The sequence below is a fragment of the Epinephelus moara genome, chromosome 20 (genome assembly GCF_006386435.1).
Source record: "Epinephelus moara isolate mb chromosome 20, YSFRI_EMoa_1.0, whole genome shotgun sequence".
Lineage (NCBI taxonomy): Eukaryota > Metazoa > Chordata > Actinopteri > Perciformes > Serranidae > Epinephelus > Epinephelus moara.
Window position 1 is genome coordinate 42,493,222 of NC_065525.1, and position 25,357 is coordinate 42,518,578.

At 41.6% G+C, this 25,357-nt stretch overlaps 1 protein-coding gene across 1 annotated transcript in view; it reads right to left on the reverse strand.

Annotated features, from left to right (window-relative positions):
- The window catches only part of asz1 (ankyrin repeat, SAM and basic leucine zipper domain containing 1), a 40,468-nt gene that overhangs the window by 2,058 nt on the left and 13,053 nt on the right, over nt 1-25,357 (reverse strand). The window contains exons 5-12 of the mRNA XM_050072973.1: nt 17,294-17,405; nt 17,015-17,149; nt 16,664-16,782; nt 13,594-13,666; nt 11,979-12,035; nt 10,001-10,113; nt 4,583-4,688; nt 4,277-4,390 (exon numbers count right to left, since the gene is read on the reverse strand). Of these exons, the coding sequence (XP_049928930.1) occupies nt 4,277-4,390; nt 4,583-4,688; nt 10,001-10,113; nt 11,979-12,035; nt 13,594-13,666; nt 16,664-16,782; nt 17,015-17,149; nt 17,294-17,405 (829 nt within the window). The remainder of the gene's footprint in view (nt 1-4,276; nt 4,391-4,582; nt 4,689-10,000; nt 10,114-11,978; nt 12,036-13,593; nt 13,667-16,663; nt 16,783-17,014; nt 17,150-17,293; nt 17,406-25,357) is intronic.

Consider the following 25,357-nt stretch of genomic DNA (forward strand, 5'->3'; position numbering starts at 1 on the left):
TGATACCACAACTATCAAACATTCACATATATGGAGATTATTCACGTAGGTTTACATCACCAAAGGTTTATGACAAAATCACTTGACGACACCGACGCTGTGCTGCTGCCAGAGGAGCCGCTGAATGAGTTCCCTCTGAGCGGTAAGTCACTAAAAGAGTCTGAGAAGTAAAACATTCTTGACGCCACAGTTTATTCCACACTACTGACGCTGCTCCTCTTTTTGGATCCACCACAGAGTCTGGAATAATTTCACTTTCGGCCATGCTTGTTGCTGTGGGTAACAGTATGACGTCAATATGTCAACAAGTAGAAATATTGCGAGTATCACGATATTTTTCACATCATATTAAAACCAGTATTATCATGAACGAGATGATATGGCACACCCCAATTTAATGTCATATACAAATACTGATCAGTGCAGCTTTAAATCACACTTGGACTCCAGTCATGCTCTATCTTTATCTTTGCTACCTTTCTATGATCACCATAAGCTCTGCTGGAGGCTGGTTAATGTGGAATTTCCTGTTGGTCACTGATAAATTGCATTTTACTTGACTTTATGAAAGCTCACAGCTGGTTACTGTATCACACATTTATCAAAGTCAACACTAGATGGCTGTAACGAGCACTTTCTCCATTCACAGTATTGGTTCTGCTCTGGATGTTGCTCTTTAACTTGTTTTTCTTTAGTGAGAAAGAGAGAAAAACGGGATTTGTTTTCAAATCAGAACCAAAATCCACCTCAGTGTGTGTCACAGTTTGTGCAGCGAGAGCTCCAGCAGATGCAGTGATGTAATTCAAGTGTGTGTGTTTCAGGAGACAACCCTCCAAAGATAAGGTTATATTGTGTGTGTGTTTATGGACCCCGGGCTGAGAGCCAGTGGGTCCAAATGGACTTCATTGGCCGTCGGATTCTTGTCTGACACGACTGAGGAACCCCCACCCCAACCAACACTATCAACACACACACAAATATCCAGCTACACTATCAACACACTCACACACCTCCATCTGCTGCTAACCCACCTCCTTTACTCACCCCGTACCCCCGCCTCTCCATTTCTCCCCTTTTAAACTCCCTCACCCCGCCAAACCTGCGCCCTCTCCTCGCTTCCCTCCGCCCCCCACCCTCGCCTTCCCATCAGCCCCCTCTCATCCCTCCGCCTCATCGTCTGTGTGCTGACAGGTCGATGTCACAGCGGTGCTGACTTATGGGCTGTGAGGATTCTGCCCTGTCAGGAACGACTCTCTCCTCTTGGAATACAAATGCAAACACACACACACACGCTCACACACACAGAGTCAGGTGCACACATGCAAGCACTCCCGCACATACCTGTTGGAGCTCGCCAGAATTCATATTCACCACCATCTAACACACACACTATGTTCTGTTCATGTTGCTTTAATCCTCAGTGGTAAAAGGAAGGATCTCAGAATAACAGCGGAACAAAGGAATTCAGATCGACTCGTATGAAATATGAATACATTTGAACATGAATGATATTATCAGCAGAATAAAATACTATATCACAGATGAATCAGTTTCAGTGTCTATGTTGACGGATACAAACATGACAGTTGAGTATTTTTTAAGCTGTATTTTTATCTATGTTCACATTTTATTTCTTATTTCAAAATCACTAATTTTGTATTTTCAGTTCTAGTTACTATTTATATCTAATTTTCAGGTACATTTACTGTTCAATGTTTTACTATTGATTACAAACATTATTGTTACAGGGTTCCTACACAGTTTCTATTTAGAATTCTACACTTTTCCAGACTCAGATTTCCAGACCTCTCAGTGTATTTTTTTAAACTATATTTGACATCTGAGCACAAATATTAAGATGTTTATATTGTATATTCATGGTTTTGAAATCCATCTGTTTAACATGTCTGTTACATTCTGACTACTCTCTTTTCTTCAGGGATTTTTCCAGCAGCAGTGCTGAGGTTCATAAGGGGTTTTTTTTTGTGTGCTTTAAACACAAATTTGTACACAGATGTAGAGGTCGAATTACATTTAATAAAATGCTTCCCATACTCCATGACATTAAAATCGTTCCTGCACAAGGGGGCTGTATAACATTTGACATCTAGTGCCTAAATCAATGTTGTGATTCTAACATCGCTTTTAAAATCATTTGATGACAGTTAACAAGTAGAACACAGATACAAGTTACCTACTAGGTAAGGGCATTTAAAGTATCTTCCATATTCGAGAACTCGCATTATTATAGAGTACTCAAGTACGCATAAAATAAGCAAATAAATAAAATCTAGAGTAACAATAGGGATATATACTGGCCAATAACAAAAAACAAGTGCAGTCTGAAATTCATTTGATGAAGAACTGTGCTTCAATTTGTCTCTTAAACCTACCCAGGGTATATGCAGGAATCCTGAGGTTAATTTCAATACTTTTTTAAGACTTTTTTAAGACCTTCCAAAAAAACCTTAAGACCTCATCGCCACTTCAAGCTGTCGTTAGCAGCAACGCATCTTTAACTTACTAAAAAGTTGTAGTTTGAAATTAAATCTATGGAGCACAAACATACAACAGAACTCAGATAAGATGAGATGGATTTTTTATTGTCTCTTGCTCCTCTGTTTGGCGCCTGGACGTGCGCCGTCATGTGATGTTGCACAGGTATGCGCACGGTCCCGAGTGGCAGTCCGAGTGTGCCTACCTACACATCGTTGTTTGTAATAGTCGCGAGGAGGAAAATAAATTATACATTCATGGATACTTTTTGTCAAAGTCACACTCAGGCAGCAGTAGTCTCATGATGAGGCACTGAGCGAAGCAATATGCTGACTGCACACCGCTCTACAATTAAATAAGAATTTACCCATTTTAAACAGATATGAATTTTAAAAAAGTCACATTTGCATGTGGGAGGGGCGGTGGCGAGGACTCTATATGTTGAACAAATACTAATCCAAATGAGAACCTGAATACTCATGCCCATCTCTGTTACCAACATAAAAAAATGAGATGGACGGTGTTTCTGCACTCGAGACAGGCAGGTGAGCTGAACGTCATGTCGCAGTAAACCATGTGTGTAACAGCAAATGTTAAGTGTGAGCTTGAACCCCCTCGAAAATGAGATGGCACATCTCAAGGGGCTATCCTTAAAAATAACAGTATAAAGTATAAAAAGCTACAGTTTGTCAGAAAGGCCAGACCTGTGAAGCTATTTTAGTGGCATGTAGAGGTATTGTCTCGCTTATTTTGTGTCATCTGAGCAGCTCCTCTGATCGGCCTTCAAACTATTTACTACAAATCCTGGCCGATGAGGATTGGGGCTGATCGATCAGAGCACCCTTATTGACAGGCGCTCTATTTATAAACCCTGCCTGCCTCTGGCTCTGGCTGCTTAAAGTAGAGATAGTGAATTAACTCAATATGGAGAGATTCTCCCAGAAGCGACACTTATCATTTAGCAGCAGCTCACCTGTGTTCTTATGTTGCCAAATAATTCTAGGTGCTGCAGCTAATACAAATCAATTAACATCATAAAGAATAAATAATCATATGTTATTGTTTCCCCCATATTTTTTTAGTGTCTTTTATAAATAAGAGCCTAAAAAAGTTATATTTGGTTATTTGTGATGATAAGTAAAAATGCACTCAGAGATATTGCTGCATTTTCCTTCAAACTAATTTGGGTGCAGATGTCCAGATTTGGAACACTTATCAGACACTTGGGGTCAAAGTTATTTTGCAGGCTGTAGAGGCAGCCCTGTGTGAGCGCGTGTTCAGTCCCACGTCATACTTCTTGCACGCTTAAGACGACATCAAGCTCGCTCTGACCTCGACTCTTTCACACAGTGGTAAACATTTTGGCTGCACCGGCTGCCTGCTTTAAATGCCATGAAAAAAACTTTGCTTGTAAGAGAATATGAGTCTGGAAACACAAGTATTTTTCCATACTTATCCAGACCTGGAAATGACTACAATCAAATTCCATACTGCACAGGAACCCTGTGTTCAGCTACAAAATACCCTGCCGCAGTCCGTGTCTGTGTTACAACGTTTTCAAAATAAACAAATATAGATTTAAAGTGTCATACTAGTGTGGGTTAATATTTCATTGCATTGCCTTAAAATACTAACATTTATGATGTGGATTTTTCTTTTAACAATAATTTTAGGGATTTATTAAGTCAAACAAGACGATGGGTGTCTGCTTTAAAATGAAGAAACACTGCGTAAGTATCAGCTCAGCAATGTACGTGTGTGTGTGTGTGTGTGTGTTGACCTGACACAGCAGACTGTGGAGGCAGGTGACTTCCTTCTGCAGGTCTGTAGTCTGGACCACCAGCTGGTTGCAGACGGCCTGAGCCTCCTTCTTCGGGTCCAGTGAGAAGACCAGCTACATGGAGGACCAAAGAGACAGAGACCACGATTTAAGCCTCCTACAGACTGTGAGATTTTAGCAATCTTATAAGGTTAGTGCAAACTACACTGTGCGACATGGATCTAATAACCTTTGGTACGACATCAAGTTTGTTGCATGCCGACTGTACGATTGCAGGCTGCACCACTACAGACAGACGACATGTACCTGAGATGTTTGGCGGGGAAACCGGCTGACGACGTCCTGAATCATCTCCGTCAGGTAGCAGCACTGCTGCTTCACACTTATCAGGAAGTTATGCAGCTCCTCACTCCTGCGAAACATGAGAAACTTATAAATATTAAATATTTTCACACCTACAATTTTCATTTATCATCACATTCTGTATGGACGTGTGCATTTATGGAGTGCTGAAATAGAATCAATCAGACACCTTGATCAAAGCTTTATAATGTAATTACATAACTGATAAAAGGAGACAAGGCACATCAAAGCATTGTTTATCTGATGAGTAGGGATGAGCGAGTACACCATGATCTGTATCTGTAGGTGCTTAACCAACATAATTATCTGTATCTGTACTCAGGATGGCGGAGTTTAAATTAGGAGTGGGAGGGGTTTAAATTGTAACTGGGTGGGGTTTAAATTGTAAATTGTAATTTCAAGCCTGAAGTGTGTATGGGTTGAACAGAAGTTGTTATGATTTATTAGTTATTAGAGAACTGTTCACAGAAAAGCCTCATGATTAAGCTTCAGGTCACTTTTGATCAAAAGAGATTAAACATTTCCTTCATCATGAGCACTGACTGACACATTTTACTCGTATTCGTATAAGTAAATTATCTGTACAAGATACTCATTTAATCTGAGTATTTGCTTCAACCCCACTGATAAGTCACACTGTTTTCTTTTAGGTCTACAGGCAATGCTATTGGAACTTTAAAGCTGAGCTCAGTAGATTTAAACAGTCAGCACTGAGAGGGTGTCCACATATAAAAAACAAGGCAAGGCCTGCTGAGGATGCCCGACAGTGACGGGGCAGACAGATTGATCACTTGGACCAAACTTGGTGTTAACATTCTTCATGCATTTTCCTGGAGACCACCTCACCAAACTACAGAAAACTGAGCAGGTGGCCGAGCCCTCTCTGCACCTCCTCCCCATACTAACCCCATGCTGTCATCCCTCCCTGAAAACATCCACCTTAAATGACAGGTATTTATATTCATCAACCTCTCTTCCCATCCCCTGGTCCTGTGGGATATTGATAGCTCTTATCTTAATGGTACATTTCCCTTGGTGAGGGGACTGGGCAGCCAGCCGTCCCGGCCCTCCTCACACTCTGTCAGAGGGGCAAGTAAACACTGTCAGTCAGCCTGTGCTGCACCCTCACCTCCCTTCTCCCTGCTGTTAGTTTATCTAGGGAGCAGAGACTGATGATGGGCCCCTGGTGGGAAGATCGTTGAGGGGATCGTAGATGCAAAGGACTTTCTGATACGTGGGAATGTTTCAGAGGATACATGTGTGCCAAAGCACATTGGGCATACCTGCCATTTTCCAGCAGCACCAGTAAGTGCCTTGCTCAGTGGTAGCTGCTGAGGTGAGAGTGATGCACATTTACTTTCACTTCACACATTTTCTCTGACAGATTCAGACAAGCAGTATTTCAGTCACGTCACTCCTCCAACTTTCTTTGAAAGTGGCAGTGTGTGGTAAACTCCTGGCTAGGCCGATCTAAGCCTATCTTGTCTGCCTAGGGGTTTCTGTCCCCTTGGACGTGCACAGAATAACTTCATGGTGTTTAAGGCGATGACTCACCCAACCGCTTCACACTAAGGTACAAAGCACCATACCACCTACTCGAAGTCTCAGTCCAATGAAGCCAAAAGAGCTACATTACTGAAACAAAGCACACTGGCTGATGTGCCCTGAGATTTTGTCAATGAAAATGAGAGGACTGAATCTCTGACAAGGTAAAACCTGACTCATTAAAGCACATAACTCATTCCACCATATCCTAACTGAATGTGGCACGAGTGTCAGCGACAAAATCAGTTCAACTGCATTGTTTTCCGTTGGAATGTAGCACTGCACAGCGGCACACTGTTTTGAGCTGAACTTTTGCCAGACACCCTGTTTCTATTTATTCCTGTCGCTCGCTTTGAAAGCTGGATTGGTGAAGTTAAAATGAGGAGTTATCGATACGTTATTGCCTCATTTCACTTAAAACTAGAATCACCACCTGTGGTTGTATGCCCCCGCACACCAGTCAAATTCTGTTAAGGTTTGCATCCATGTCTGTGAAAACATGGATGCTTCACACCCATTGTCCCCCTGACAGCACAGATATATACAATCAGCACAGCTTCAAGGTGGACACCCATTAGTGTCATCAATTAAGTATCTGACCAAATGTCTCCATTTCTGTTTCTGAGATATGACATTGAGTAATCCGTGACGCTTCGTCATAATTAGCACACGAATTCTTAAGTTAGGCCAAAAACATATTTTGTTAGGTCACACTGACCTTGACCTTTGACCACAAAATTCTAATCAGTTTATGCTACAGTCCAAGTGGACATTTGTGCCAAATTTAAAGAAATTTTCTTAAGGTGTTCTTGGGATGATGCATTCACAAGAATGAGACAGATTCAAGGTCACAATGACCGTGACTTTGACCATTGACCACCCAAATCCAATCAGTTCATTGTTGAATCCAAGTGAACATTTGGGCCAAATTTCCTTGAGGCGTTCTTGAGACATCATGTTTACCATAATGAGACAGACAAGGTCACAATGACCATGACCTTCGACCTATGACCACCTAAAACTTATCAGTTCATTGTTGAGTCTAATTAGACATTTGTGCCATATTTGAAAAAAATCTCTTGAGGCGTTCTTGAGATATCGTGTTCATATGGATGGACAACCTGAAAACATAATGCCTTCCGGCCACGGCTATGGCCTGCGTGGAGCCATCAAAACTCTTAAATAAGGTGTCAGCTGACTGGAGGAAGATCGTCAGGGAGCTGAAAGTTTCTAGTAAATGACCTTGGCTTATAACAACCTACTTGCTGTTGGCTACATTTTATGTAATTTCCAGTAAATATCACAATATAAAACTTGTTTTCTATTTAAAAAGTATAAACATAGGAAGATAACAAGTAGCCTACTTCGTCTCCAGTCTGATCTCAAGTGGACAGCTGATCGGTGTCTGGTTGGTTCAAACGACGTAACAATAGTGCATGTTTATGGGACTTATCGTGGATAGTGAGCGTCTGATGTTGTGTGATGCGACGTCATAGTTGGATGCTCACTTGCTGTTAGGACAGAGTGTTAGTTAAGGCCCTGAACACACAGACAGAGTTTTAGCAGCTGGAGGCGCCTCTTTGTAATTGTTTTTAATGAGAATGAAGCTTTTTGCTGCATTTTTTGCCTTGTGACGCGCTCAGTGTTTCTGGCTCTGGGCGACTGGCATTTTTGCCGGAGCGCTCTTAACTCCTCAAATTGAATAGCTTCAACTCCGAGTGGAAAACACCCCATGTCATGGGGTGGTCATCTTTTTCCCACTGTCCAATCGGATGATTTGAGAGGCGGGCCTTCTGTGGTGGTCACAACAACAAGTTTACAGTTTGTAAACAATGGAGGAGAAACTGGTGGTAGTGGTTGCTGGATACCCAGAGCTATACGGCCTGACGACAGACCTCTGAGTCATCCTAAAATACGCCTGGAAACGTCCATGATGGAGGAGAAGCTCCTGGACCAACTGGTGGTACTCCCCATGATCCAGCCTCTTCTTTAGGGTCTCATGTACCCACACAGATCTCTGTTTATCTGCTGCAGCCTCTCACCCTCAACCAGAGCTACAGACAGTACCCTCTGCCTCAACATGGCAGCAACTACACACTGATTACTGGGGGGGGGGGGGAACGGTCTCTCTGTGTGATCCGGGCCTAAGAATGAAAATTCAGTGGACTGGATCACCCATGGCACTGGAGAGGCCCATAAACAAAGATAAGACAACCCAACAACATCCAGGGTCTCAATTTTATCAGGGTGAATCCGGCACGCTTTGCCTCTGTGTAGACGGTTTCAAGACCTCAGTGACCTCTGCCAGAGGGACGAGCAAAGCATCCTCTTAGTCTTTAACACTGGCTCCTTTAGATCAACCACAAAACCTCTCCAAACTCAAACACCCAGGTCTCCACTTCTGCAACAGCACAAAGCTTCATTTTTTTTTTTTTTTTTGGCCGTCCATTATGTGTCTGTTGATTCACGAGTCCCCTTGGATAACAAAGCCTTGAAAGCCTACTTATTCATTTTAACTTCCTCATCAGGCTCCCTGGTTTCCACCCTGATGGGCACCTCTGACTTTCTGGCTGGACTGCTAAGCAGCTGCCTCTGCAATCGCGGTTTTGGACATGATCTGTGAGAATAACAAGCAAATCCGCAAACTGCCCTGAGATTCAGGAAAAATGCAGCGACCCTGTTGGTCCTTTAGGCTTAGTCTGATCAAGGTCCACAGCTACAGGTCCTGCCAGTAAGTTAAATTATTGTAAAGTAGTATTTAGATGGGCAAACATGAATGAATCTCCATATCTGTAATCTGCATATTATCATAATCACTACCACTGTTACTCCAGGCCTATTCTTCCTGTTGCTTTTTTCCACAGGTCCCCGACATGTCAAAAAAAAAAAAAAAATGTTTGTAAGACTAATTTTCTACTATTTTCCATTCCTGAGTGTGAAATTAGGACCTGACGGAGCTCTTAAGGAGGTCTGGCCCTGATAAAGCCATCCATCCCTCTCATTAACCTCCCTCTCTCTCTATTGGACTGTCTCTCATCCGGCAGGCGAGGGCGGGTGCAGCCAGCGAGCCCAGCTCTGCTGAGGATTCATGAAGTGATGGGGTGCGGTGCGATGGCTTTGTTTGGCCCCTGCCACTGGCTCTCCTTTGCTCATTGCAACCTCCCATCGCCTCTCACCTTACAAATCATTACAGCTCCGCTTAAACCATTAGGGCCTGGCTCAGGGCTCGGCTACGGAGATGGGAGGAGGGGGATGCGGAGCCCGGACAGTGAGATGCTCATGGCGCTGATGGACGACTTCCAGTGGAGGAGGACAGATGGAGCATTACGGGGAGATGGAGGAGGGCTGGGTGTGGGGGAGGGTTGGAGGTGTGTGGCTGACAAGTGTTTAAATTTTTGCTACTATAGTAACTTTGTTTTTGGCTTTGCACAGAGTGTTTGTGGAATACTTTTTTTTGCAGCTGACAGCTTATCAGACATTTCTAGCAGACTGATACAGAGATTTTCAAATACTCAAACATCTCTCTCACACATTTTTTGACAAATTGTCTGTCAGACGCCACAATCTGCAGTGATGTTTTATAATGTTTGGACTGTGCTGTAGATAGGAAAGCTAGACTGCAGTGAACAGAGCCTCTGATCAGAATATTAGTCATTCTAATCTCATAATACTGCCTCTCTGAAAACCACAGCAATGCTTAAACTAATTCACAGTTTTCACTTGAATGAATGAACACTTCAGCGGCCTTCTGAAGGTCTATCGTCTGTAGGTGTTGACTGCCACAGGCCTGCTGGGCATTAAGATGTGGTACCTTACCCACTGTCCTCGGCTCCTGGTGGGCTGATTGTGTCTAGGTCCACTTTGTCCAGGTGCATCTGCCGCACAGCACTCAGCACCTTCTGCTGGTCCTCTGGGTCTTTGATACCAACCTGACAAATGGGAAAAACTATTTGTCCTTCTTGTAGTTTCAAATGTCTTCTTGTCTTATGTTCAGATCCTCAAACTTTATGATTATTTGACACACACGTACACTGGTATTCTTCAGCTGCTTGCTCCAAGAAGCTTTGTTATGCTTCACTAAGTTTGAGATTAAACCCACGCCTTTTTATCACTGCAACACTATGTCAAATGAAACATTCTCGATGCACAGGTGTAACTTCTTACATGTTCACCATGAAGTATGTTTCATGTCTGACAAACTTCTGAACTGGAATTCAAAGCTGGGGTAGGCAGTTTTATTTTGGCGTCATTAGGCAAGAATCCCACAATAAACTTTGAACACACTGAAATTCAAGTGGTCTGAGAGAAAACCTAGAGTGCTGCCCCTCCTCTTGGCTCTGTTTTCAGGCTTTCAAGCCCGTGATGGGAGATTCTGGCCAATCACAGATCATTTCAGAGAGAAGCCATTCTTATTGGCTGTTCTACAAATGCAGATGTGCGTGTCTTTTTGGTGAAAGCCTGATTCAATGGCCGAGAATCCTGCAGAGAAAGTTGTTATTCCAGTGTGGGCAACAACTGTCTATATTGCAAAGAACTCAAAAAAAAGACTGACTTATCAAAACGAGAGTCAGTGGCTCTAGTCAGAGTTAAAAGTTTCACACAACAACTGATGAGGTGATGGAAGAGAAGTTCGTAATAACGTACCTTTTAACAGATGTAGCGTTGTAGGTGGCGGTGGTCTGTGAGGCCATTAAATACATTGTTACATGTGGACAGGGAATTGTTTTCACTATATTACCAAATCATTCTGCTCTGCCAAAATTTAAATGTCTTTGTCGTCTCCTATGGTCATTTCTCGCTTGAACTGCGCTAAACTGCCTCCACAACCTCTGGTTTGCTGCTCTGTTCCGTCTGTATCTGTAAGCTATAAAGAAATGTGCACAAATCCGGACGAAATGAACGCAGGGTACGAACAGAAGGCTCTGTCCGTCTCCTAATGTTGACCTTAAATGAGCGCTTAAAGAAAGTCTGAAAATAAACAAAATAAAAGTGTTTCAGAAATGGAGAGAAAATGTTGCTAATAGTTTAGCCTTCTGCTAACCGAAGCCAAAGGCTCACAGCTGCGGCTTCAAGTTCATGTTTATGTAGCTAATGTTAGCTAAAGTCTTGAATCTCCGTGTGTCTTCTGCCTCACTCCCTGCAGCTACAAACCACCTCGCTAGGAGGAGAGCAGGCAGCAGATCAGACAGCCCTGACTCCCCGCTGGATCAGCTATCTTTCTGTTGCTGCTGTTACACAGGTTAGACCCAGCGCTGCTGCTGGCCACCAGAACACTCTAAGATCTGGCACTGGAGGGGCTGAGCAATATGCTGCGCAAATCTCTACAATCAAATAAGAATAAATAAATCAATGTATGGGAAACATGAAACTGTATGAAGCCTGTGCATATGCTTGTGGTTGTCTGGTGGGAGGGGCTTAGGACAGACAGGAGAGAGCTGCAGCAGGAGGGTGTATTTTCAAACTCTGCCGTTCTTTTGTTTTTTGTCGTGTCCAGATTTCTGCCTGCCCCAGCTTTAACATTAAGCTGTCAGTTGTTATTAATACAACCTGCCTTTGTTATAATGACTCAAATGTGGGTGAAGTGCACCCGACACACTCGTTTTACCTTTATTTACCTCTCATGACAGATTTTACAAAAATATAATATAATCTCTCACCACCTTCTTTCTACTGAACCTGTGTCCTTTCACAGCTGTGACATCAGCAGCTACCCTCGTCTCTTTCTGGGTCACCCTGAAGGCTGGCACTAAGCAAAAGAGCTGACAGACAAACAGATGTTACAGTTATCCTCTACCTTCTCCAGGTCCTCCTTCTCCATGGTCAACAGGTAGCTCCAGGTGATGTCATTTTCCTGTGCAAGTGTGTATGTGGAGAAAAAAAGATGGGTGAGAAAGAGAAAACATCACTCAGCATTTACCAAATCAAAACTTCTCCAGCTGAAACAGATGTACCTGCATAAGGCTTCACCACTCGGTGACACTCTACCTGCACCCATCAAATCCAGTCCTCACATATCAGATCGGGACGAAAACTTGAGCTGACCCTCAGTTTAATTCGGTCCAAGCCAATCAGGCACAGTAGATCCATTATGAAGCGCCAAGTAAAATATGTAAACTACTCATCTCATAACATGTTCTGTGCTCAACACATTTGGGATCAGTGGAACTCACCCACAGATCTTAAACTGTACTGTACTGTGTGTCTCTTTGCAAGAGAAGAACGACGCCATATTAGAGCTGTTGTAGGTTAAAAATATGATAAAATTAAATAAAAATGACGGAGTACCATTAAAAAAAACACTAAAAACTCAAGATTGTTTTAGATTAAATTGAAAAAAAAAAAAAAAAAAAAAACTTGGATAATCTCTGAAATTGAAGTGGTGCATTTACAAGGGAAAAAAAAACAGAAATTTACGGGAAAACACTTTTATATTCTTTTATAAAGTAATTTATTAGCAAGCGAAAACACAGAAATTCTGAGATTAAAGTCACACACTTCTGAGAAAAAAACAAAATATGACAAGTTATGTTTCTTTTTTTAAGAACTATATTTCATCACTTTGCAATGTTGGATCAACCTCATCACACCACAGAAGCAACCCCATTGTATATTTACTAAGACAACCTATACATTGTGTAATTTAATCCAAAAAACAAACAGACATATTTTCCAACTATTTTTATCATGTCAATTTGTGACTTTAATTTCAGAGAATTTCTGGGGGTTTTCCCCACCCAAATTTATGACTACAATCTTGGAGAATATTCAAGTTTCTTCTTGTAAATTGGATTTTTTTTTTCGTATAGAGAATATCAGTTTTTTTCCTCTTAAAAATACAGATTTAATCTCAGAAATTCCGGGTTTTTTCTCCCACCGCTCTGTGACTTTTTTTTTTTTAAAGGTAGGGTCTGGAGGATTTTCCAGTTGCTGTTTGTAAACACACATTCAAATTCGGCCCCTCCTATCAGGCTCAACTCTCCCGGGTGTACGGAGCCCAGAGGTACGGAAGAAGGCTTCACAGAAGAAGTTCAGGCAAGGCTCGCGCTGGTGCATGCTCGGACACGCTCGGGCACGGCACCTGTGCTCTCTCATTGGCTGGGGAAATCTCCGCCCAGAAGCGGTCCGAGCTCACAAAAACATCAAAATACAGTTAAAGGGCAGGAGCTCTGCAAACAGAGTCACCACCACACACGAGTAGAAGCCCATAGGTGATGATTAAGCAGGATTTCATTTGTATATGTCTATATTTTGTTTTGTTTGAAAATCCTCCAGATCCTACCTTTAACCTACAATGGCCCAAAGAGAGCAGAAACCTCTCACATTAGAAAAAGACACTGTGCAAACAAAATGTTACATATTTTAATAATAAATACATTGACATTTTATTCCAGCACGCAGTCAGTACTTACCGTCATAATGTCAGTGAGGTAGCCGAGATCGAGGCCATGTAGGAGGAGCTCAAGGTCATCAAGCTTGTTTACACTGAAGGGCAGAGAGTTCACATTGACTCTTAAGGACTTTAAACTAAAATCAACAGTTGTAACCCAAATATGAAACAGCTGAGACTAGAACTCCACTTAAACTGTATAAATAGAGACTTCCTGCATGTTTGTAAAAATGCAGATGTTCAAAAGCTGAGCAGCAGCATACTGAGAAGGGAGATCATCCTTTAAGTGTAAGGCTTGTTTTAAGACCTCACAGCAGCAGAAATCTCCCCTGCTGGAGTGTCCTTGAGCAATGAACTACATCCCTTCCAGCTCCAGTGTTCCTGAACTGAACCTGTGACCTCCTTGTAGAAGGGGTTAGGCAGAAGGAAACACATCTCAGTGTCACAGAGTTCAGACACTGCTGAGTAACCGCAGAGCACGTGCAGCTTCAGTGTGACTGTTGACATGACGAGCTTTACAAACGAGCCTTCCGTCCCACGATGTTCTAAATATGTGAAATTCATTACTTGGTTTAACGTCTTTGTACATGAGAGACAGACAACTGAAATGCTTACTGGTGCCAGACATGCTCCGATACAATGCTTTTGGTGGATGCTAATTGCCCAGCCGTGCCTAAGCGGACTAAACACTCGTGTAGGTTTATTGTTGCTTATGTCTGGTTGAACAACGGTTCAACAACACCTGCTGCACAGGCACTAGTTTACAGAAAATCCAACACAGGCTGCAGTGACTTTGTGGGATGCTGCTTTGACCAGGGGAGCTGATGGGTGTAAAGCAAAAGTGATTCGTTTCCTCTCAGTATAATACTAACTAAACTGCTGATCAGCTGCTGAGTCAGAAAAATGGTCATCCTTATTTATGCAGAGAAGTTTTAGCTCTGAGTACATGATGTCTTTACCTGCTGTTCTATTTTACCTTCACTTCACAGACTCACACTTGAGCACTCTTCTTTCTTAAATAGTATGTAAAAGAATTACGTGATTATTCTGGGGCCTGTGACATAACACAAGTTTACGTACTGTAACTGGGTGGAGGAATTAATAATATATTTTTCATAATTGTAGGTGTGTTACATTGAAGAAAAAATCTCAGTGATAAAGGGCCTCATTCACCAATATTGTCCAAAGTTTTCTCCAAAATTTGTTCTTAAGAATAGTCCGCAGAAAAATGTATATCAGATTCTTGACATGTTCTTAAACTGCATCAGTGTTCACACCTGTGTTCTTAAAATGATGAATAACATTTTCTTTGTATTTAAAGTGTGTGCCAGTTGATCCTTATTTACAAAGGTAAACATCATGCCACTCCCCATGAAAAGGCATGAGACTGCAAAGTTGTGTGCACATAGAACCTGAAAAGAAAAATTGAGAGAATTAAAGGTTTACTGTGTGAGATTTAGGGGGACTAGTGGCGTCTAGCAGTGATGACTGCAGGCTGAAACAAGCTGAAACTTCTTCCAATTAGAATTACGTCTGGGTTTATGGTTAAGGAGGTTTTAGTCTCTATATACAGACTCTACATTCAGTGAATGTAGAGTCTGTAGGCAAACCCCGGAGATCTTGCCTCCGGAAGAAGAGCGGAAGAGCCCTGGTTTCCAGTTGTAGGCTGTTTGTAGTCCGCGTGATATTGACCAATCACGTTTGAGCCGGGTGCAGTTGTTGCCAGGTTAAACGGTCCGTGCGGTGAACTACTGAGGCGAAACATAATTGCTGTCACTGCAAACTCTGAATCGATCGCAATGGTTCAGCATATAGAGTGTGCCAGGGCTGACGTCAAAACCCGGAAGTTTAGCATCGCGCTGGTTCCCGGAAGAGAAAGTGAATGTGATTTTTGCATTGCGTTTTGGATTATGTCAGAAAATAAGCTCTGTGGCTAACACAAGTTTATGATACTTACAGGTTTTGTTCAGCGAGATAATCTTCACATATGAACACCTTTCATACCGCATTTGAAGCTTAAATGCGATCGCCAGAAGTAAAAAGCTAACGTTAGGCTTTAACGGACTACATGACTACTCCACGGTCGCATGACTCTTGACGTCACCGCCACTAAGCTTTCAACTGATTTCGGCCGCTTTATTTTAAAAACATTGTATAATGGGGAAATCGGACTGTTTAAGCTAAATAAGAAGCTGTAATGGCGGACTGCCAGCACTCTCGCCTGTTCGGGGGTGATGACGTTTAATGTCCCCGACAGGGTTTGTAGTCGTATTGAGCAACTTGTTAGCAACCGCCTTTTTTACGACACGTAAAAGCTTCAAAATTCACAAGTAGGGTATTTACTGACGTGTTTTATGTCGTAGAACAAAACCTGAAACTCGCTTAAGCTTTTGTTAACCACAGACCTTATTTGAGGCATTTTACCAAAATCCCATTCAAAAAACGTATTGACTTTTAGACGAGAGAACCGGAAGTGCTAAAAGCGCTAACGGAGTTCTGGGTTTACTGGCACACTCTATTTACTTATATATAAACAGAAGTCGGAAACGGAAATTCGCCTCCTCCGCCCAAATCAAACCGGAAACGGAAATTCGCCTCCTCCGCCCAAATCAAACCGGAATGCCAAAAAATCGGGGGTCTGTCCCAAGAGGCTGTATCGCCGTCTGCCGGAAGTCAGACGCCGAATACAGCCGATGGGTTCCGAGAATGAGGAGGTTTTTACTGGGAGCTAAATTTTCCCCAGAGGTCTCCTCCTCTCCAAAACAAACAGACCCAGTAATTAAAACCAGAAAAAACACTGAATAAACAGTTTCATGCTCCAATCAGTGTTTTTCTGATGCTGCTCATCACAGATTGGCTTCTCACTATAGTGGCCAATGCAATAACGCAACTGTCCATATCTGGAGTCAGAGTTTGTCCATTCTGGGCCACTGTGGAAACATGGCGGTGCAACATGGCGATCTATATAAACCAGGACCTGCTCCCTATGTAGATATAAAAATAAAAATTTTAGTAGTATACATGCTAGCACTCTGTATGTCAAACCTGCCTATACTGTTAGGGCGCTGACTTTAAGTCTTAGCTCATTTTACCTTTCCTGAGAAGGTGGCGGTTCAGAGTTGGTCTTGAAGAACTTTGAGAGGGTCTCCTCCATGGAGCTGAAGGCCTGGACTGTAGAGATGTGGGATGAAGAGGCCAGGATCCTGCCGATCTACCAACAGACACTGGTGTCAGGATATTATGTGATTTAGCAGCTGAAAATGTCGGTCCAGCACAGTACAAGTACTTCAGGTAAAAGACTCTTTGTCCATTACTTTTATTGAGCTTTATTGGACTAGACTGACTTTATTGACAAGATTTTACTTAACCTGTTGAGAATAAATTTAATGAAAGACATCAAATTGGAGCTATGTAGTATCTGGAATACAGATGAAGTCAGGTACCTGTGTGTGTTTGAAAGTCGCAGCCAGGTCTGCAGGGCTCTTGCCAGCCTTGGTGCGTAATGTTTTGTCAGCTCCCAGCTGGAGGAGCTTCAGCACCGCCTCCTCTCTGCCGTACTGCACTGCTAGAGACAAAGCCTGACCGGAAATATGAGTATGACTTATCATACACGAAGTAAAATGTATAAAAAGTTTTTCATAATGAAATGTATCTGACAAATTGTTCCTTTGTCACCTTCTGACTGAAGGGACCTGCTGTGACAAAAGAAAACTGTGACACACCGTGTATCCATTGCTATCCTGGGCATTGATTTCTGCCCCATGTGAGACCAGCAGGTTGATGACCTTACTGTAGCCGTCCCTGGCTGCCAGCATCAGGCAGGTCATTTGAGACCTGCAACAAGAAAGCAAGAGAGGAGATGAAGACTAAAAACAACAAGAGAGAAAAACACAGAACAGATGACGAGATTAGGACACTGGAGGAGACGTGACTGAACAGCAGGGATGATGAAGGTACAGAGAAACCACCAGAGGGAAGCACACACCACATTATAGGTAGCCATTTCCTCTCACACCTTGAGTACAAAAAACACTGAGTCACTTTTCATCTCAGCTGTGAGAGGGCCAACTCTTTATTCTGCTCTAAACCCACTGCACTCATATTTCAACTGATGATTTCTCTGTTAAAGCAATCATCACTTCAAATCCATGTTTTGATGATCTAATGTCACCTGTGGGCTTAAAATGTTGCTCTAAGAAGTTTCAAGAAGAGCTGATATTATTAGTTGATTAATCAAGTCATTGATTAAAGAGAGTAATCATCGACTATTTTGATAATTTAATGATTAAGTATTTTTAAAAGCAATTCCAATCATTCTCTGACAGTTACAGTTTTTCTTTGCCTTCTGTCATAGTTAACTGAAAATCTGTTAATGAACTGTTGATCTGACAAAATAAGCAGTTTGAAAAGACCTTGAGCTTTAAGGAACTATGAAAGGGAATTTTATCTTTTGTGGGTTCATGAAAACCCAGATACAACTGTTTTAGCTGAACTATTACTAAACAAAGTTATTTCCCATGAAGGAATTTGTTGTGCCCATGTGTGCAATAATCTGGAAATGCTAAACTTAGCTAAAAGTGTTGCATTTAAATTCTATGAGTGGAGGATTTTTCTTTTTTTTTTTTTGACAGTTTATGACCTTTTTTGCTGTCTCTGTTTTAATTTTTTGGCTGTTCCACTCTCTTACCGCCGCTCCATACAAAGTTTTTCCTGGGACCACAGAGAGCCTAGGGAGGCAAGTACCGTATATGGTGTCCATACGTTTCTTTCTGTGAATAATCAAAACATTTCCACAACTTTAAATATTAAACCCCATTTCCATGACCTTATTTAAGTAGTTTAGGCCTACATAGCGATCATAGAGCACAACAGTGAGGCTGTTCATCCAGTGTGTTATGGGTCCGTGTACTTTGCGGCCATTCGTTCTTCGTTTCGAAATAACAAACTGAAACACGGAAAACCAACCATTATCCGTTTTTTGTTTTGAAATGATCAAACGAAAAAGGAAAAAAAGATCTGTCTCCCGTTTTTTATGTGATAATAAAGAAAAGAAAAATGGAAAACTAATCGTTATCCATTATCCATTATCCGATTAATTTGGGAATTTAAAAAAACCCTGTGGGAGACAGATCGTATTTTTCCTTTTTCGTTTGGTCATTTCAAAACGTTTTGTTTTCAACGTTTTGAAATGACGTTATGTTTTCGGGTTGTGCGTCCGTCTCATTCTCGTGAACGTGATATCTCACGAACCCCTTGACGAAATTTCTTAAAATTCGATTTTGGTAGTCATTGGTCAAAGGTCCAATAGAATGAAATGTTGAAGTGATGACATTTTATATCCAAAGGGTCAAAGATCAACTTCACTGTGACATCATTTTATTCTGCGTAAAACACTTTTCTTGCCATTATGGCAAAAAACAAAAACAAAAATGGGACACAGACGCGGTACAACAAGATGGTGGTGCAACACCTAAGCAGTGGCATGCCAGCAGCAGACCACGAACTTAATCAACTGATGCTGCAACAGTGAGCATGAAAGCAGTGCTTGTCCGTGCGGGCACTGTACTGCTCAACTCTAATTTCCCCGTCTGTGCGTGACTCCGCAGCCCTCCAACAAGTAAAAGCTACATAGGCCTGTTTAGAAAATGAGCCCAATATGTTTAGACATTACAAAAAATGAATAGCTCATTTTACCAGAGGCAAGGTGAAGCAACAGAGCAACCCTGTGTGTTTTTACATTTAAAATCAATCAATCAAATCAATACATCCTGTCATTAAAATGATCCAGTTATTTTAACAGTACCAGTTCATATGCTGCACTAGATTTTAAATGAGTAATATAAGAAAGGAATTTCAGACAATGTTATACATGTTTTGGGATTTTTATGAACGTATTTTAGACAATAGCTAAAATATTCTATATTCAAAACTTTTCCAAAACATTTCCAGGCCTGGAACCCAGTTTTTTTTAATTCATACTAACCTCAACTTTTCCAGGAATGTTATGACCATGGGAACCCTGTATATAGAGTTTATATTGTTTCGGGTGAAGTATTCTTTTAACCAATATTAAAAATAGTTCCACTAGCCAAATGGACAGCTTGGATTCAAAGCAGTTACAATAGATTCATACAGAGACCTAACATCTACAGAAACTTCTCAAAGAACTCCTTCCACAACAGAGCTCAATAAAGAACTCCTGTGTTGCATCACCTTCTCATCACATTGTAGCTGCAGAGCTCAGTCAGAAGCAGTGTGAAGTATTTAGCTTTTTATGTGCAAAGCAACACCTGTTTGGAAAACACAGATCAATATGTGGGATTCTGCTGCAGGAATACATTGAGAAGTTTCACTGGACATTTTGACTGCTGACTCTGGGTCTCTGCCATCCTTTGCCAAGGAGCAGCCTACAAACTTCAGACATTTGATTAGCCTATTAGATTTTGATTGTTTACTCTTCAGTCCAGCAATAAAGATCAAGACAGAGTAATTTACTGTAGTGGTCACAGACAGAGCTCCAGGTACCCACACACAAAACACAAATGTTTAATGTGTCCTTCAGCAGCCAACAACCTGGCTTTAACAACTATGACCTCTCGTACCAATAGTCACTCCTCTGTTGCCTTCATGTGTTTGCTCCTACCTGAACAATGGCTGTATATAAACAAGCTCTACTAGAGTCCTTCTGTACCTTATCACCTCGGACTCAAACACAGCGGCTGAGAAAAATACATGTCGAGGGGTGGGAAAGTACGGGGGCAATTCATCACCTCATGTAATGCCTTTAGAGGGAACAGCGTGTGTGTGTGTGTGTGTGTGTGTGTGTGTGTGTGTGTGTGTGTGTGTGTGTGTAGTGAGAGCAATACAGCAAGGGGGACAGAACAGGCATTTAAAGGGACAATCCATAATTCAAATGTAAACAAAAGGGTATAGGAACAAATTATTGCTTTCAAATTGATTGACAGGTTTTTTAATAAAGAGCGTCGTAACACACGGATTTAAACAGGACAGCTCCTAAATCCAAGTTAATGCTTTCTCTTGCAACGTTGAACTTAGATAAATACTTCTTGAGACATACATAAAATGCAGATTTTTTCATGACTCAAAAACAAGGGAAAGAGACTGTGAAGCAGGGTATGTTCATGTTTTCATAATTGCCATTTGGAGTTGGATGGAAAAAAATGACAAAAATCTTCTATCAGAGTGTTTGCAATATTACGCAACATTGATATCGTGATGTCGTACACTCTCTAGGTATTAAATTCAAAAGCATTTTAGATTACCAGATGATGTGTGTCCTAATCCAGTGAATTGACTCCCGAATAAAACACAATATTTATATATATATATATATATATATATATATAAACAGTCTAAATGACATATTTCCAGCATTTCCTGCAATGTCCCGAACACTACAAGGAATATTCAAGAAATTGCTACCTCAGCATGTGACTTAAAAATTTTGGTTCTTACAAATTCCTACTCTGTGATCTTTGGGGATTAGTTTTGGTGAATTTTGCTTTCCAAAGCCTGACACGTATTAAGTGGTACCCAGTGCTTTTTAATGCAGAAATCCTATCCTAGCATCCTACTGGGGGCCAGATTTGGCCTACGGGTCATAAGCTGAGGAGGTAAGTTGGTAGGTAGCTGGATAATTACTCTAGTAATCCAGAGGGAAATCAAGGCACCCAGTAGTTTATCACTGCTTTGGACCGACATCTGTAACAAGTCAAAATTATTCTCAATGGTTAACCAATTAATAGTTAACCATTGACATCCCTACCCATGTTATACACAGTATATCGTCATGACCCAACCCTAAATGCCATTTCCTGTAGTACCTTCCTTTGCTTCGTCACTGAGTTGACACTGTCTGTTGTCTGTATTAATGTGTTGGCAGTACCACCTGAAAACGCTCCTACAGCAAGGTGATGTTTGTCAAACAGGTGTGAATCTGTGTGTGGGTTCTGAACACTGTCTAAGCTGTGCACACAGCCACAGCTCGTCCTTTAATAAATTACAACACATCCGCGGTTAATGTTTTATGTGAACTCAAACAACTGAACCAGTGGCTGTGACGTGTACGACAATTATTTTATTCACATTCCACTGCATCCGCCCATCAGTCAGTTCCTCTTTGACCCGAGAGAACGGGATGGGAAGTGTCATTTCTGCTTTCATGTTCTGTGCCTCTGTATTTTCCCAAGGGTGTCTGCCTGGCTGTGAGACAGGTACCAAGGTCACTTGCATACTGTTTCAGTGTGTTTTGTTTGTGTGTCCTTGAGACTGTGAGATCTGGCAAGTCCCCAAACAGACAGCTGATCGATAGGCAGACAATTCAGAGCAAACATCTTTCCTGGCGTCGGTACAGTGAGAAGAATGACTTCCAGAAACACCTTACTTACGGTGCCAAGGTAAACACACCATGTCTAAAAATGGCTTCTACAATGTCTACAGTTATGTGCAGACTTGAGAAGACGTTATTTTAACAGACACGGTAATGACAATGGGAAAAGTTTCGATGGACACTATGCTACTGGCTGGTTTCATGCTGGTGATGAATTATATTTATCTTGTACAGTGACAACTTTTCTAAAAACTACCACTGTCCAATAATAATAACCTACCTGATCATTAGGGACTTAAGGGCAGTCCACACCAAGAACAATAACCATAAATAATAGTGTTTTAAAAACTGTTTTAACTCAAGGGGATGGCAGAGTCCACACCACAACTAAAGACATGGACAGTGATGTATGTGGAATCACTTTCAGAAAAGAGCTGGTGACACATCTGGAGCGTGGAGCTTCGAGCCACTGTTTACAGAATGTTATCGTTCATCGGTTTGGCCGCTCACGTCATTATTATTACAGTTTAGGCTTGTCATGCAAACAACGTTTTTTTGATATATTGTATAAAACTCCCGCACACTGTCTAACTTGCAAATATAATGATTTTAATGCTGCAAAATTTCAGTAACTAGACGTTCATCAGGCAAACACTGTGCGGGAATTTTTCTACAAGCTGTGTTCTGCTTGTCCCTCTCCTACGCACTTGTTGATACCTGGCGATAGATGTGCTAAGTATTCCTTTGTTTGATTTATTGTCCCAGAAATTATGCAATAAATGATATTATTGTCATTTTGAGACCATTTTATGCCACTGATATAATAATAAAATAATAGCATATTGATAAAAGTACACCATCCAAAGAGCAATTTACTTTCAACTTCAGAATATTGAGACAATGGAGTTTTAATATAAAGAAAATAGCTAACATATTTTTTTTAACTAACACCTGTAAATATACACAAGAAAGCATGTATACAATTATACTACCCTTATAGGAGTAGCCAAACATTACTTCGATTGAGACGTGGTACAAAATTTGGGAGTGAGACCAGGTTAGGGGGTCTGTTTTTTGTTTTGTTTTTTAGAAATAAGCTAATATTTTGATGCCTTTTTTGGCACATTGGCTTCTTATGTTACATTCGAAGTACAATAACAAAAAACTAGAATTCCCGCACAGCGGTTGCATGTCCCCGCGCACCCGTCAAGTTTCTCTTACAGTTTAAACTTTACATCCATGTCTGTGAAATAGGGTTGGGTCGGTATGAGGGAAAAAAAAAAAAAAAAAAAAAAAAACGGTCCGGTTTTTGTGAAAAACAGCCTCAAGTTGGTAATACCGGATTTTCGCCACTTGGGGGCACAATTGAGTCATTTAAAATAAAAAATCGACCATAGGACAACAGAGTGACAGTAACACTTTGTTTCTTTTATTCCTTACAAATAAATTTTGCAACTTACTCAAACAAGTGCAAACAAGGGTTGCCTCCTTCGTCTGGCTCAAAGCCAAAGTGTTGCCATAGTGGCGCATTCTTTGATTCCTTCGAGACTAAACTGTCCGCCATTATCAACTCCCCAGGCTACAGTAGAGGCCTCGGCACATGCGCACTCACACCCACTAGCTCAGTCCCCGCCCCACCCCCCCTCTCTCTCCTGCTCGCTGTGCGCTTGATGAAGAGGCAGACACAGGTGCTCACAGACTTGGCGTACTATAAGCGGAGTGGACTCCGCGAGGAATGTCCGCAGTCATTCAGGCTTCCATAGTCAAGCGCACTTCTGCGTTGTAGTTTCCTGTAAAAATGTCCATGAAAAATCCCCGCGATGTGAAAAATACACAGCAGAGCAGAGTCCGCGCGGTTGTGCTTTGCGCGCACAGGGCTTGCGGACGTCTGCTTTTACCGGGCGGACCCCCGTGGCGTCCGCTCCGAGTACGTTCCACCCGAGTATGCAGTCCGGTCGGATGCTTCACAACCATTGTCACCCCGACAGCTCAGAAGATCATTCTCATTCATTCGAATGAGATGGATGCAAAGTCCTTGACCTTTGACACTTGACCACCAAAATCTAATCAGTTTATCCTTGAGTCCAAGTCAACCTTTGTGCCAAATTTTAAGAAATTCCCTCAAGGTGTTCTTAAGATATCACATCCACAAGAATGAGACAGACAAGATCACAGTGACCTTGACCTTTGACCGTTTGGAAATAAAATGTGTGAAATTTTGTCCTAATTAGCATATGAATTCCTGAACTCCTCAGAGTGTTGTTGAAATATCGCATTCAATTGAATGAGATGGATGCAAGGTCACAGTGAACTTGACCTTTGACCACCCAAATCAAACGTGCTCATTGTTGAGTCCAAGTGGACATTTGTGTGGCCTGCAGGCTGAAAGTTGGTAATCACCGCAGTAAGGTGATTGGTTGATCCAACTCCAGTCTCAAGGTGAGTTTTGAGTTGAGAGGAAAAAATAATGTAAATGTATACCTAAAAACTGTACAAGTATAAAAGCAACGCAAATGTCTTGCAAAGACTCTGGCCGCTTGTACCGACTGCACGTGCAGCCTGGACAGGGTTCAACGCTAAGGTTTTTTTTCACTTGCCCGGTCGGGCAAGTTGGTCAGAGATCTACTTGCCCGAGGTCAGTTTTTACTTGCCCTATAAAAATTGTTTAATATAAGCGGCTATCAAATAACAAAGACTGCAGTTATTTTTATGTTATGTAATCTTTATTCATACTGTATTTATTAATTAAAACAACATATGTCATGTATTGTAGCTTAATTCCTACACAAAAATGACAGTGTCAGGGCTTAAAGTGAAAAATTTGTCAATCGTTCTCCGTCTATAATTTTGCGCCCTACTTGAGCCATGCCCACCTCTATTTATTTTTCACCCCTCTCTCCAGTTCTGCTGTATTAACACCGGGTTTAATATATTTTGCTTCCATCTCTCTGCCCTGCTCTACTCTACTTCAACGCTACTTAGCTCTCTCTCTACTCTACCAGTAGACTACCACATCCACCTGTTGCACAAAACGCACACAGCAGTGTTTCCCCTAGGATGGAGTTGTAGCAGCGGAGGTGAAGCACACACATGAAAAATAATTTTCACATGCGTGAAACTTTTTTGTATGCTTGCAAAGCACAGCCTGCTGGGATGTTTCTATGTATCTACTGGCACCAGAAGGGCTCTTTAGGACTAAGTACATACAGTACATGTGTGCACAGTAATGAGCAGGTGAAATGTCTGTCTAGCTTACATATGAGGTGTCTCAAGATTTAGGAACATACAATTTTATTGAATATAATAAAAGTAAAAAGTCACTTGACATGCTGCTGTTTTGTGCTATGACCTATTTAAGTGTTGGAAGTTGTTATTTACGTGACAACGCCTGAACGCAACACAAGCTCAGCATGAGTGCCGTGCTGAGCTGCTGTGC